General features: G+C 44.6%; 1 protein-coding gene across 1 annotated transcript; it reads left to right on the top strand.

Moving 5' to 3' along the window:
• The first annotated feature begins 5,345 nt into the window (after positions 1–5,345).
• LOC308590599 (uncharacterized protein) lies at positions 5,346–14,039 on the top strand. Its single transcript, XM_081200795.1, has 6 exons — positions 5,346–5,740; positions 6,378–6,507; positions 8,911–8,955; positions 11,715–11,741; positions 12,937–12,981; positions 13,796–14,039. Exons 1-6 carry the CDS (start codon positions 5,581–5,583, stop codon positions 13,809–13,811), a joined length of 423 nt encoding a protein of 140 aa, XP_081056921.1. The 5' UTR covers positions 5,346–5,580; the 3' UTR covers positions 13,812–14,039.
• Positions 14,040–14,946: the final 907 nt, after the last annotated feature.

Here is a 14,946-nt window from a genome sequence, read left to right as displayed (position 1 = left end):
AGGAAAAAAAGTGAGCCTGGGGTCATTGGTCCCTTATGCTGGCCCTCGCTCCACCCCCAGCCAGCTGCCCATAGGCCTGCCGAGATGGGGGCAGGGCAATGGCCTCCCTGGAACACAGGTGGGTGGCTCACCTGTCCCAGGAGCCCACATGGTGTCGCAAACCCTGCCCACCCAAGGGACGGGGCGAGCGGATTTTGTTTGTTATTATAATGTTGGATATGTTGTGTTAAAAAAGGTAAGAACTAATAAAAAATATATTTAAAAAAGAAGAAGAAAAAAGACGCCACATCTGCTAAACTGGATGAAAGGAGACTTGATTGCCAGAGACTTCAGGAGGACGTTGAACTCCTTTTAATTTTATTTTTTAACTCTCCTTTGTGGAGAGAAGGTACATTTTCTCAGAGTGATTCAAGTCTGGATGTCTCTATTATCACTGGAGAAATGTTGGAAGGTATGGAATTATCCAGCCCTCGAGCCGTCTGTATAGGGAAGGGTTTTTTAAAATATATATATTAATGTTTTTATATATGTTGGAAGCTGCCCAGAGCAGCTGGGGCAACCCAGTAAGATGTGTGGAGTGTAAATGGTAAAATTATCATTATGGAATGGGACGTCTTTATTTTCATCAGAGGGTTTGGGATCCGTTTTCAAAACAAGGCCTCCAATGTGAAATGAATGTAATGAGGTCCGTCTCCTCTGTACTATACATTTAAAGCAACGTTGCACCACTTGAAATAGCCCTAAAAGGTAAAGGTAAAGGGACCCCTGACCATTAGGTCCAGTCGCAACCGACTCTGGGGTCGTGGCGCTCATCTCGCTTTACTGGCCGAGGGAGCCGGCGTACAGCTTCTGGGTCATGTGGCCAGCATGAATAAGCCGCTTCTGACGAAACAGAGCAGCGCATGGAAACGCCGTTTACCTTCCCACCAGAGTGGTACCTATTTATCTACTTGCACTTTGACGTGCTTTCGATCTGCTAGGTTGGCAGGAGCAGGGACCGCGCAACGGGAGCTCACCCCGTCACGGGGATTCAAACCGCCAACCTTCTGATTGGCAAGTCCTAGGCTCTGTGCTTTAACCCACAGCGCCACCCGCTTCCCTTAAATAGCCATAGCTTATTTAAATAATTCTGGGAACAGTAGTTTGTTAAAGGTGCTGAGAGTTTTTAGGAGACTCCTATTCTGCTCCCAGCTACAGTGTCCAGCTTTCTAGCCCATGCTGTGTCTTTAGGTCTCCAATTGGCCTATGTGTCGTACTGATCTGATCATTGAAGTTTCTGCTGAAAGCCATAATCTGAGTCTGAGGAGGTCATCAGACAGGAGTCAGGACAGATGGCAGAATGATGGATTGTTTCCTCAATATGCTAACTCTAAGCTGGCAGAGCTCCGTGGATTGGGAACAGGGCTTTTTGTGTGGCCTGCTGGATGATGCAACATACTGTATTTTTCGCTCCATAGGACGCACTTTCCCCCCTCCAAATATTAAGGGGAAATGTGTGTGCATCCTATGGAGCGAATGCAGGCTCCTTGGCTTCAGCGATAGCAACGCGAAGCCTCCGAAGCGCAGAGAGAGCGCTCTCGCTGTGCTCCGGAGGCTTCGAGTTCCTTTTGCTGTAGCCAGGAGAGTCTTGCTCTCCAGGCTTCAGCGAAAGGAACCCAACGCTATCTGAAGAGCGAGAGGGGTCGATGCGCACCGACCCCTCTCCCTCTCCAGATAGCCGCCTGAAGCCTCTGGAGCGCAGTGGGAGTTCCCGCTGCACTCTGGAGGCTTCGGGTTCCTTTCGCTGAAGAGTAGGTGCCCCTTCAGCTAAGTGGGAGGAGAAATGGAAGGGGCTCCGTTTCTCCTGCCGGTTCGCTGAAGGGGCACTGTGCAGAGAGGGGGAGATTTTTTCCCCCTTGTTCTCCCCCTCTAAAACAAGGTGCGTCCTATGGTTGGGTGCGTCCTATAGAGCGAAAAATACAGTATGTGTTTTTGTTTTTAAATCAAACGCAGCACTTCAGATATCTACAGGGTCCAACCTCTATAGCACACAGACTCCAGGGGCTATCGGAGTGATGTATGAGTCTCTAGTTTGCCTGTTTCAAAGCAGGAGAAAACTCATGGGGTCTCCCTCAGCTCATGACTCATATCTCTGCTTTATGACCTCTTTCTCCTGTTACCTGGGAGTTTGCACTAGGGGGTAAGGAGGCTCCCAAGCAGTGAGACATCTTGGGCTGAGGGGGAGAGGAAAAGCAGGGATGGGTGTCTGGGCTCAGCTGGGGATCCCAGTCATCACCATCAAAGAACTTGGGAGGAACTCAGACCCCAATCTGGGCACGGAGAACCACCCAGGATGCCCGTAAGCCTCCCACCTGAAAGAACAACACAGACATCATGCAGACACCATTCTATAGCTTGGGGCCCCTCCAGATTTGCAAGATCCTGCCTGGTTCTGCTTCTAGCAGGTAAGAGATTGGGGGGGGGGGCGTCTCTGGGGAACAGAGATCCTGGCTTGATGATGGTCTGGGGAGAAGAGACCCAGAAGGACTGAGATCTATTTATTTTTTAAAATACATATATCTATATCATCTATATCTATATCTATATCTATATCTATATCTATATCTATATCTATATCTATATCTATATCTATATCTATATCTATATCTATATCTATAGCTATAGCTATAGCTATAGCTATAGCTATAGCTATAGCTATATAATATTCTTTTACAAAATTGTACACACATAGCTCCTAAACATAACAGGACTAACAAAATATGGGTTACTGGGTGGGGACCTAAAATACCAACTATCTTGTTTTACAGTACAGTCATACCTTGGTTCTTGAAAGGAATCCATTCCGGAAGTCCATTCAACTTCTGAAAACGTTCAAAAACCAAGGCGTAGCTTCCGATTGGCTGCAGACATTTGGCTTCCAAAAAATGTTCGCAAACTGAAACACTCACTTCCAGATTTGCGGTGTTTGGGAGCCAACACATTCGAGTCATAAGGCGTTTGAGAACCAAGGTACGACTGTACATACGTAATAATGAGATAATTACAGTAAACCTGTAAAATGAGTTCTTCAGCAGTTCAGCTTAGAAAACACAGAGTAATAGGAGGGAGCGAATGAGTAGTTCCTGTTTATCTATGCCATATTGCAATATAGGTTGCAGGTATTTCTCATCCGTATGTTGCTTTGTTTGTATATTTAATAAAATCACAACACACTGTGTAGACATATCTGGGTTTTTTTTCTCTCCACCATGGCACCTTTTCCCCCAAACATGGCAGCTAAAAAAGCCAATGCAATTCTGGGCTGCATCGATAGGAGTATAGCTTTTAGATCAAGGGAAGTAATAGTGCCACTGTATTCTGCTCTGGTCAGACCTCACCTGGAGTACTGTGTCCAGTTCTGGGCACCACGATTCAAGGAGGACACTGACAAACTGGAACGTGTCCAGAGGAGGGCAACCAAAATGGTCAAAGGCCTGGATACGATGCCTTATGAGGAACGGCTAAGGGAGCTGGGCATGTTTAGCCTGGAGAAGAGGAGGTTAAGGGGTGATATGATAGCCATGTTCAAATATATAAAAGGATGTCACATAGAGGAGGGAGAAAGGTTGTTTTCTGCTGCTCCAGAGAAGCGGACACGGAGCAATGGATCCAAACTACAAGAAAGAAGATTCCACCTAAACATTAGGAAGAACTTCCTGACAGTAAGAGCTGTTCGACAGTGGAATTTGCTGCCAAGGAGTGTGGTGGAGTCTCCTACTTTGGAGGTCTCTAAGCAGAGGCTTGACAACCATATGTCAGGAGTGCTCTGATGGTGTTTCCTGCTTGGCAGGGGGTTGGACTCGATGGCCCTTGTGGTCTCTTCCAACTCTATGATTCTATGATTCAAACAGCTTTTCCATTACAGCTGCTTGCCAGACTGTATTATACCAGGGCTCAATATTCATTAACGGCAAGGTTTTCCCCATTTCTGGCTATTGCCATTCTAGTTGCTTTCAATAAATGTGTTATTAATTCCTTACTTCTTAACTGGTCCATATCTGTAGTAATGAAGTAAGACTGTTACTGGGGTTATTGGGGTTGTCTGAGCTACAATCTCTTTTAAAACTTCATTCCAAAATTGTTCCATTTGTGGACAGCTCCACCACATAAGTTGGTGTGTACCTATAATTTGGCATCCATAGATGCCTCAGTGTTAAATACTATCCATGCACAATTTTTAATAAGCATTCCCTGGTAGTTGCTGACAAATATTTATATGGTGCTTTTGTCCATAAATTGTTCAATTTATCTTCTTCAATGCTTATATCCCAATTTAATTAGCACCAGCTTTTTAGATTTTGTTAGGAGCAAAATGGGTTCATGAAAAGGGTTTGTATAAAAGGAAATTTCATCCCTTAGCCATTATATGATCTCTTGTCAGCTTCTTTTCATATTCTGCTAGTTTCCTTGTAGCTTCATTTTTCATTTGTGCATTTAGAAGAAATGATCTCAACCAATATCCTAACAGTGAGGTACAGCTGAGATCTAATACTGAGAGAGAAGCTGTTTTATAAGTTCTACGGCCACCTCAGTATAAAAAGCCATGCCTCCCAAATTCTGAGATGACAATTGTATATTTTTTAAATATAAAGTTGATCGAAAATCCCCCTTTATTTGTTCGCAGGGGGTAAGCTGGGAAGCCCCTTCTGGTTGCAAAATTGCAGGGTATGGTCTGAAGGCAGGTGAGGCCACCACTAATTTGCTGAGGCCTAGTAGGTCTCAGTCTGGTCAGTGGCTGAATTGTTGACCACCTTAGAGCCACATGTATGGCACTTTGGGTGCCATGACAGAAGAAAGGCAGGATTTAAACGTAGGAGAAAGAATAAATGAAATTACGAGGGTTTCTGTCTCCATTACTCCTGCCTGTTCTTGGCCTGTTGAACGGAGTGACTTTCTCCTCCCCATTCCACAGCCTCCATCTTGAGCTCTTGCTTCCTGTTGACTCAAGCTGCCAGAAGGGTTAAAGTTCGTCATCCTCATGTGAAGAAAATGGCCGCTCCTAAGCCTCCTTGTTTGCCTCAGGTGGCTGCCACGACGAATGCTTCTGTTCTTCCTCCAGCAACAACCGGGACTCCCCCCGCAACAGCAGCTGCAGCTGCTGAAACAACCACAGGGGCTCTCCCTGCAATGCAAAAGGGGACTCCCCTCGCAACGACAATCGGGACTTCTCCTGCAATGACAACTGGGGCTCCTTCCATTCCTCCTGCAGTGCCAACTAAGACTCCTCGTCCCCGTCCTCCTTCAGCGACAACTAAGTCTCCTCCCCCCCCTCTCCCTCCAGCAGTGGCAACTAAGGGTCCTCCTGGTGGTCCTGGTGGTCCTACTTCGAAGCGCCCTAAGCCCGAGGAACCCGTGGCACCACCCAGGGGGGATATCATTATCAGTTTTTACCCATCGATTCCGGTCATAGACGAGGACATTCTACTCACCCTGGATGGAGATATCAAAGGCTTTGTGGGCTGCCTTTGGAAGCGAGGGGTAGGCCCTATATCGAGGACCATTGCGCTCTTCTATACGCAGCCAAATGTCTCGCTGCAATACATGTTTGGCCATACCGGTCGGGAAATTCTTAATCAGGATTGCTCTCTCCTCATCACCAAAATCACCTCTGAGGACACTGCTGTATATGAGGTAGAGATGGAAGTGTGGAGGAATGGGATAGAATACTCTCTCGTTGGGCAAAAATATTTGGAGGTTACAGGTAACTGCTTTTTGGGCCCTTCTTTCCTCTAGAACAGGTGCGAAAGACGATCAAGCTTAAATGGAATGCTTGGTTTAGGAGCACCTCCATCAAGGCGAAAACCTCAATCCAATCTATAAAAATATGCCTGCATAAAAAGGCCCTCAGCTGCTGCACTCGGCTGAGCTGTAGACAGAGTTGTTGAACTGTTGCTATGGCCTTTGGCCACCATACACCAGAAACAGGTGATAGAAAGAGTTCTCAGCTGTTTCTGGTGTCAGGTGGCAAATGGCCAAAGCAAGGGCTGCCATATGTCCATCATTTCCCAGATATATCTGGGATTCGCCCGTCGAAAATAGTGTCCTGGCGGAATTTACAAAAATCCGTAGAAATGTCCAAGAATTTCCTTTAAAATCACCAAATCCCCTCATTTTGGGGGGAGATTTTGCAAAAGGAAGTTCAGCAACTTTCTTTCATGTCTCACAACCCTGGTTTAGTATAATAAAGCATAATTTCCGAGACAGAAATAGAAGGCTAACGGTCAGAGTCCATAGAGAGGCAAGTGTTCTTTGCATTTCTGGAAACCACACGGTGCCAATGCCACAGGCAGATTTGGGTTCCCATCGCTGTTTTCACATGACTTTTCCCTTACCTCCAGGAGATGAGAAAGAGGTAGAAAGAGCCGGAGGCCTCTCAGGAGGAGCCATCACAGCCATTGTTCTTGGGTGTCTCCTGGGGGTCATATTGGCCGTGGGACTGATTAGCTACCAAACCAAATCAACTCAAAGGTAACAAATATCTCTTCGTCACTTATTACTTTGTTGTTTTTCCTTGTATCTTAGAAGGATAGATTCTGATTTAATCTTTCAGGAAACTGAAAGGAGCCAACCCAGACCCTCCCAAGCGTCCCTGTTTTCCAGGGACTGTCCCAGATTTACACTAGCCATCCTGGTTTCTGATTTGATCCCAGAATGTCCCGCTTTTCCTTAGGATGTCCCTATTTTCTTTTTTTTAAAAAAAGATATTTATTGAAGTTTTACAAATTATATCAAACAAAACAATACACACAAACACAAACAAAAAAAGAACAAGTATAATTTCAGAACCTTATTTTCTTAAAACTTACTTCACCGACCTCCTCATACCTCCCCTTTCTGCATTCCCATTTCAAATATTTAGTTCAGCAAATCCTCACCCTTAATTTTATCTAATTGTCAACCTTTCTTTTCTTTTAACTTAATCTTTACAGCTGTACTCCATTTGATTTCTAAAGCCACATCGTTCTAGCACTCATTAATTTTGTATTGTTTCTTAAGATAGTTCTTAAATTTCTTCCAATCTTCTTCCGCCGTCTCTTTTCCCTGGTCTCGGATTCTGCCAGTCATTTCTGCCAATCCCATGTAGTCTATCACCTTCATCTGCCATTCTTCCAGGATGTCCCTATTTTCATCAGAGAAATGTTGGAGGGTATGGAATAGGAAATCCTCAGGGCTCTCTGCCAGCCGGAACTCACCAGAACTCAGTTCCGGCACCTGTCTGGTGGGTGCCATTGCCATTCTAGTAGAACGAAAGAGGTGTTCCTTATGAGTTCTGGCACCTCTTTTTCCAGAAAAATAGCACTGGGCATCCCTAAATTCATCGGAGAAATGTTGGAGGGTATAGATAGGGATGACAACTATCTTCATCATAGAAATGTTGGAGCTACTCAGTTCTGAGTAGCCTGAGTTAAAAACAAAAGAGGAATGTAAATGGGTAAAATTCATGGTAATTGCAGCCAGACAGGTTATAGCGAGTAATTGGAAAAATGCAGAAGAGCTAGGGGTGAACCAATGGAGGAAAAAACTGAATGATATTATAATTTTGGAATACCTAACTGTGAAGATACAAAGAATGAAAGGGTTTAAGGTCAGTGAGAAAGAAGAGGATTGGTTTGAGAAGATATTGAATTATTTTGGTATTTTTGAACAATTTGGGGCAATTAAAATGTTAAAAGTTAAATAAACCTTGTGGAGGGAGGAGTGTTAAGGTATATAGAAGTGTACATATGGTTGATGTGAACATGTTATTGTTGAATATTATTGAATATGTATATTATTGAATGAGTATATGATTGAATATGTATGTTATTGAATATGTATACCCAATGTATCAGCTGCCTAGGGGGTTTCAATGTTTGTGTTTTGGTTGTTGGTAAAAGATTTTTTAAAAAAATAATCATAGAAATGCTGGAGGGCTTGGCCTAACGCTCTGAGGCAATCTTTTTCATTAAGAGAGAAACTATGCCAAACTTAGTGTGGACACCTGATAGGTATTGCCCACAACTCCGGAGCTCCATTACTATAAGATACATAATTCTGTTGTTGTTTAGTCGTTTAGTCATGTCCGACTCTTCGTGACCCTATGGACCAGAGCACGCCAGGCACTTCTGTCTTCCATTGCCTCCCGCAGTTTGGTCAAACTCATGCTGGTAGCTTCGAGAACACTGTCCAGCCATCTCGTCCTCTGTCATCCCCTTCTCCTTGTGCCCTCCATCTTTCACAACATCAGGGTCTTTTCCAGGGAGTCTTCTCTTCTCATGAGGTGGCCAAAGTATTGGAGCCTCAGCTTCACGATCTGTCCTTCCAGTGAGCACTACATAATTCTACTGACGGCTAAATCAAAATGTTTAAAACAGAAATCAATAACCGTTTCTATAGCAACAGGGGAAGCAATGAACAGCGAGACCCCAAAAGCCTTCTAGAAGAACCTGGTTTCTGCTGCCTGGTGTCTGAAGATGGTGGGTGGTGGGCGCTGGTCGGGTCTTGTTGGGGAGGCATTTCATAACACAACCCTGCTTTTGGTGATGAGTTGTGGCATTGGGGAGGGCTGTTCCCTGTTCACGCGGCAGTGCTTTCCCTATCTAGACCATCCTCCTCATTCTCATGCAGAGGAAACTCAAATAGCCTAGGGTGGCACAGAATTTTGGTCAGGAAAACTGAGCTGTTGGTTAGATGCCTCCTCCCCTTATTCCTCATGGACGGCTCCATTCTGCTGCTGGTTCATTTCTGTGTGAAATTCAAGGTGTTCGGACTAGTGTTTAAAGCACCTAGATGACTTAGGCGTCAAATATCTGAGGACTTTCTGTGATGCAGTTGAGAGGGTCCAGAACAACCTTGTTGCTCCTGAACTCTCTGTCCTTTTGCTTATTTTAGGAGTGCTGGACCAGAACCTGCAATAGCAAGCAATAAACCTTCAAGGTAAGCAGCAGGCAAATCCTGGGTGCTCTTCTTCTTCATTTCTTCCTTCTCCTCCTCCTTCTTGAAAAAAACAGCTTTTGGGAGTTACAGGAGTGTCTCAGAGCTCCAAGATTCCATTTCCATATTTGGGGTTCTATGAGAAGTGCAGGGATTCAGGTAACAAAAATAAGAGAACTTACAGAGTGTCCCTCAGCCATAGCAGGAGTCTGGCTTCTCCAGGCTTCCTACCTGAAATGGCAAGCATGCATGTCAGCAAACTGAACACTACTTCAACAATCTGACATTCACATCCCCACAGTGCTTCTTCAGACTGCTTGTCTGAATTATATTTTATTTTTAAGCACAGCATGTACATTTACTCCTGTTCATTTGAATGTGCATCTCCCCCCCCCAAAAGAAACAATTTAAAAGAACTGCAAAACCTTCTCCAAGGATGTGTCCAGGGAAGGTTGAAGGTTCCTGACATCACAGGAACCAGCCAATCAGTGCTATCCTTAGTCAATTTCTGCAGCAGACATGCAGAACTGGGATTTGAACAACTCTGTTCTGTAGGGGAAAGATACCTATGGCTTAAATTCTGAGAAGACGCTTAAGCCCCAAGAGTTTCCACTTCTGACTCCACCCTCTGTTATGGAAGACGTAAACCAAAAAATGGTGGTAACCCCTATCCCTGGAGACTAGTAAGAACCAGCACTAAGTACTGCACTTAAGAACGGTGAAGTCGGTGGGTTTCTAGTTCAAGGCAGGGCTACAGAGATAAAGGGGTGGAGCTATTCAAATAGGGTCTGGTTGGTTCTCATTGGCTCCAACCAATGGGACAAACTAAACAATCTTCAACCTGGGGAACAGCTGGGAAAACCCACTGTGACTATGGAAAGAGCTACACCATGCATTTAAAGCACAACCAATGCACATTTGAAGCTCATGGCTTCCCCCAGAGGATCCTGGGAACTGTATTTTGTTAAGGGTGCCAGGGACTGCAATTCTTGTGACTGGAAAACTACAGGATTCTTGGGGGGAAGCCATGTGCTTTCAAGGTGTGTTGGCTGTGCTTTAAGATGTTTGTTGCGGATCAGGCCAGATTTCCTCAGGGAAATGGAACTTTCTTGGGGTCCCCTGGAACAGGAGGGCAGAAGGTAGATCAGGAGGAACGGATACTGATAGATCTTTGGCTGATTTGCAGTGGATCAACAAGGGTTTGTGACTTTGTAGTGGTCTAGCACGCAGAAAGAAGCAGGCTTTTGTGTGGAGGGACTTGTGAGCTTGGTCCTGGGTACAGATCACAAATTCCTGAGCAGTATGTGTGTTCCAAGGTACCCCATTCTGAGCATATATCCACCCACCCAAGTCCGGCACCTGACTGGGGTCCTAGTAAAAAAAATAAACGACTCCACCTTTGCCCTATAATGCCTTGGACCCTATAGATCACTAGGTCAGTCATTCAGCTACTCCCCTGAGCAGTGGTAGCTCCAGTGCTTTTTTCTAGGACAGGGGGTGGGGAGTGGGGGAACTCACCGCAAAGTTTGTTTGTTTGTTTGTTGCGGACCCAGTTGCAGCGCAGACAGCTCCTCCCCAGGCCGCGGCTAAATGTAAGATGCAATTAATAAACTCAAGCAGACAACGATCTGGATTAGAAATGGCCACAATTTCATTGATTACAGGTATAGGTGTGTTTTTGGCTCAGGGATTGGGTGCGTCCATCAGGCAAGGCCTCCTTCCACCTGCCTTGCTCCACCCTCTGCTTCTCAATGTGTCTTGTATTGTTTTATGCACTGTGGCTTTCCGTTGTTTTATTGATTATAGTTTAGATAGTATTGTAACTGTTGAGTGGATTTCTGTTTAACTTTTATATGTTGATATTATTATTTTATACTATTCTAATGACTGTTGAATGTCAGCTTTTTGATGGAGGTTGCCTATTTTAAAGTTATGTTTTATTATCACGTTTTTGTATTGTATTAGATTGTTATGAGATGTAAATTTTTTGTTTCTTCAGCTTGTAAACCGCCTTGAGTATTGTAAGATAGAAAACTTCAAGGAACTTCAGTGATAGTTGCTAGGTAGATAGAAGAAATTAGATTTATTGAGAATAAGTTTAATTATGAAAAAAGTGTGTATTGGCAATACGTAATATGAATTTGAAATATGGAATAGACGGGAAGTTGGGTCTTTAGTGTTAAGACCAATAGATGTTTTATTGTTTGCCAAGAAAATTATATGTCTATGGTTATTTTTGTAATTTGTGTGTCATTTGGTATTTGTGTTTTTCTCTGTGTGTTTTTTTCTTGTTGTATGTATAAATAAATAAAATTATCTAAAAAAAAAAGAAAGATAGAAAGGCGGTATACAAATTAAAAATGATGAGGAGGAGGAGGCGGCATATATGTTCCAGGCCCACCCACCCACCCTCGACCAATATATTTATATATATTATTTAATTTTAAAAGGTAAGGGAACTCAGTTTCCCCAAGTTCCTGCTGAAAAAAACACACCCCTGGTTAGTTTGTTGGTGGGGAAAGTGGCACTTTCCCCTGGTACCACTAGGGTTGCACTCACCAGGGCAAGGCAGCAGTGAGGTTGGGAGAGATCTATGGCTGCAGCAGTCCCACAGGGCTGCTCCACCAACCCAGTCTCGGGGGTGGATGAGAGGATGAGGTGGAGCTTTGCATAGATGCCTTCAAAAGAAGGGAGACTCTGGTCCACTGTGGGGAACGATGAACGTCTAATGCCTACATCTGAAATTTCCTTTGTTTCCCTAGGGTGGGCAGTCAGAGCAAGGCACCTACGTAAGTACCAGCCTTACACAATGGGGCAGTGAGTGCTGGGTGTGTGGGGCGCAAGTTCCTCAGCCTGCCTCCGTGGCAGGTGCAGAAAACTTGTGGACTTCCAGATGTTGCTGGCCCACAACCACCCACCCCCCTCAGGCCCAGCAAGCACGGCCAATGCTCAGGGAAGATGAGAGCAGCATCTGGAAGGCCAGAGGTTCTCCACACCAGCTCTCCTGCAAGTTCTTCTTGTTGGTGTAATGTGAACCAAGGGTTAAATGACACAGGGCTTGGGCTCAGGTGTTGAGGCAGCTTGGATAGGCTAGTGCAGGGGTCAGCAACCCGCGGCTCCGGAGCGGAATGTGGCTCTTTTACACCTTTGCCGCGGCTCCGGGGCGGATACTAGCGAGGGGAGGAGGTGCATTGTGTGCCCTGACACTCCCCACTGTTTTAAATGTCGCAGTGGTTTTGCGGCTCCCGTTTTTTTTTTCTTTGGTCCAAGTGGCTCTTTTTGTCTTAAAGGTTGCAGACCCCTGGGCTAGTGTGAGCCTCTTAGTTTAAACAATCCAAGTTCCTTTTAAACTGCAAAGGGGTAGCCCCAGGGCTGGATTTAGGTTTGATGAGGCCCTCAGCTACTGAAGGTAACGGGGCCCTTTATATGTCCAACTGTCCTTTGTCAACAACAGATTGTCGCTGTTTTTCGTGTTGAATATATGCTATATGGAAATTTATGGACCTAATAGGTATCTAAAGCCATCTGCACATAACAAAATATGTACATCGTAGGAGCCTACACAACACAAAACACTGTTGCTGTATGTAGGTTTTATTTTGTTTTTGTCTTATATTTTTGAAATGTACATCCAGGTTTTTTTCCTTTAATTTTTTTGGGAGGCCCCCAAGAGAGTGGGGCCCTAAGCTATAGCTGGTTTAGCTTATACATAAATCTGGCACTGAATCAGCCCACCCTTAGACATGAATAGACCCTGGGGAGGGGAGTTGAATGACAACGGTAGCATCTCACGCCAAAACATTGAATGAGGTGTCCCCAGAAGGCAAATTAAGCACCAGAGAGGCTCAGTGAACGGCAGAAAACAGAGCCCCAGTCAAATAAGGGACATGGAGGTTTTCTAAAGAAGCGACCATCTTTGACACAACGGAGAGGTGCCAAACTTCTCCCTCCTAAACTCTTCAATCCTTTCCCCCATTTCTTTAGCAATGAATTGGACCTGTCCACGGTAACCACGTCTTCTGCAGCACAGTAAGTAGCAAACCTAGAGGATGGAGCCTGAAACCTCTCTTTCTGGAGAAAACTGGATTTTCTCTCCAAAAACCACAAACTACTTAAGTTAAGATGGCTTCTAAAAGTTAAGAACGACGTAACTTTTAGAAGACATCTGAAGGCAACCCTGTATCAGGACGTTTTTAAGATTTGATGCCTTATTATGTTTTATATATTCTGATAGCTGCCCAGAATGGCTGGGGAAACCCAGCCAGATTGGCAGGGTATAAATAATAAAATGAAGAAGATGATGATGATTAAACAACATCTGGCAGGAGGCAGAGAGGGAGGGCAGACTTCTGGAATTCCATTTCCACCTTTGGGGAGAAAGTGGTTTGGGGTGAGGGTCCAGTTATTAAATGAAGACAAATGTTGCACAAAATTCATATTGTTATTGGGGGAGGGGGGTTCCCCTCTGCTGAACTCACAAACGTAAGGAAGGAAGGATCATATCCGACAAATATCATATCCTCTTCTAGCATCTCAGCATCCTGCGCAGCACAGGAAATCACCCTATAATGAGCCAGGCCATTGGTTCATTTATCTCAGTATCATCAACACCGATTGGCAGGGGACGCCCTAGCTAGCCTGTTTTGAGGCTCAAATGAGAAGGCAGAGATCCATGTATGCCCCCTCGAGCTCCTTGGAGGGGGACAGGGGGCGATATAATTGCAACAATTAAATAAATTTCATGTGTTAGAAGTATAACCTTCCAGCGTATCAGAGATAAAGATGGTGGGGTTGCTTCCAGTTGTGGTGACCGTCCTCTGATTCTAGACCGGCTTTCTTCCAGGTTAAAGCCAGAGTGATCATTCTAGTCCAGAATATTGTCATCATTCAAGTATGGAGCAGCATCAGCAAAGTCCAAGGAACCTCCAACCCCCCCCCTACCCCACCCCAGAAGAGGAATATCGTATGCATGGAGATCGTGGTGGATCACTTAAGCACCATCTCTTAGGTCTATCCAGGCCCCCAGGCAGAAAAAGAAAAACCACACACACCATATCTGCTGATGAAATAAAAGCCTCAAGTGGTTATTTCTGACTGTATTGGCACTGCTTTGCAAAGGACTGCTGGGATGGGTTAATAATAATAATAATAATAATAATAATAATAATAATAATAATAAATTTTATTTATATCCCGCCCTCCCCAGCCGAAGCCGGGCTCAGGGCGGCTAACAACACTAAAATAGTGCAACATTATAAAAACATCATAAGAATTAATTAATTTATATTCCAGTATCTGCCATAGTATTCTATAATGTGCATATTGTTATTGGGTTATTGGTGGTGTTGCTGTTGTCTCATCAGTGAGTAACAGTAGGCAAATAGGTCCATTTCTGTTTCTCCCCATTTCTCATATTTTGCAATTACAAGTTCAACTACACATTAGTGCGCAGTAAGTTGGTTTTTTAAAGACCTCGTGAAAGCACGGATTTTCTCTTAACATGCACATTTCTTGCCAAGCAGAGATATACACCTTTTTTCCCCGCAATGCAATTTTGCCCGACGTAATGCCTAGCGCATGGATTTCTGCACACCTTCCTTGGCCAGGGAACTGGGTTGCCAATCACAAAGAAGTGATTCCTTCACTGCAGGGGGCGTTTGTCTCGATGACCCTTGTGGTCCCTTCCAGCTCAACGATGCTATGATTCTAATTGCTTTGGAAAGTGAGGTATAGGAGGGTTCATATGCCAACCAAGTCAAGTTTCTCCCCCTAAACCTAGCTTCATGCTAAAGAAAATAAAATCAGATAAAGTGCCTCTGATATCTCCAAGGAAGGGGCCAGTCTCCACACACTGCAGAAGCTACTGCGACACTAGGAGGATGTAAGAGTTGATTGCCTGCCTGTTTGTTGGGCTACCTTTGAAGGTGACCTGGAAACTACAACTAATCCAGAATGCGACAGCTAGACTGGTGACTGGGAGTGGCCACTGAGACC

This window comes from Podarcis bocagei (genome assembly GCF_964188305.1).
Source record: "Podarcis bocagei genome assembly, chromosome: 7".
Classification (NCBI taxonomy): Eukaryota; Metazoa; Chordata; class Lepidosauria; order Squamata; family Lacertidae; genus Podarcis; species Podarcis bocagei.
This window is presented reverse-complemented; position numbering and strand designations above follow the sequence as displayed.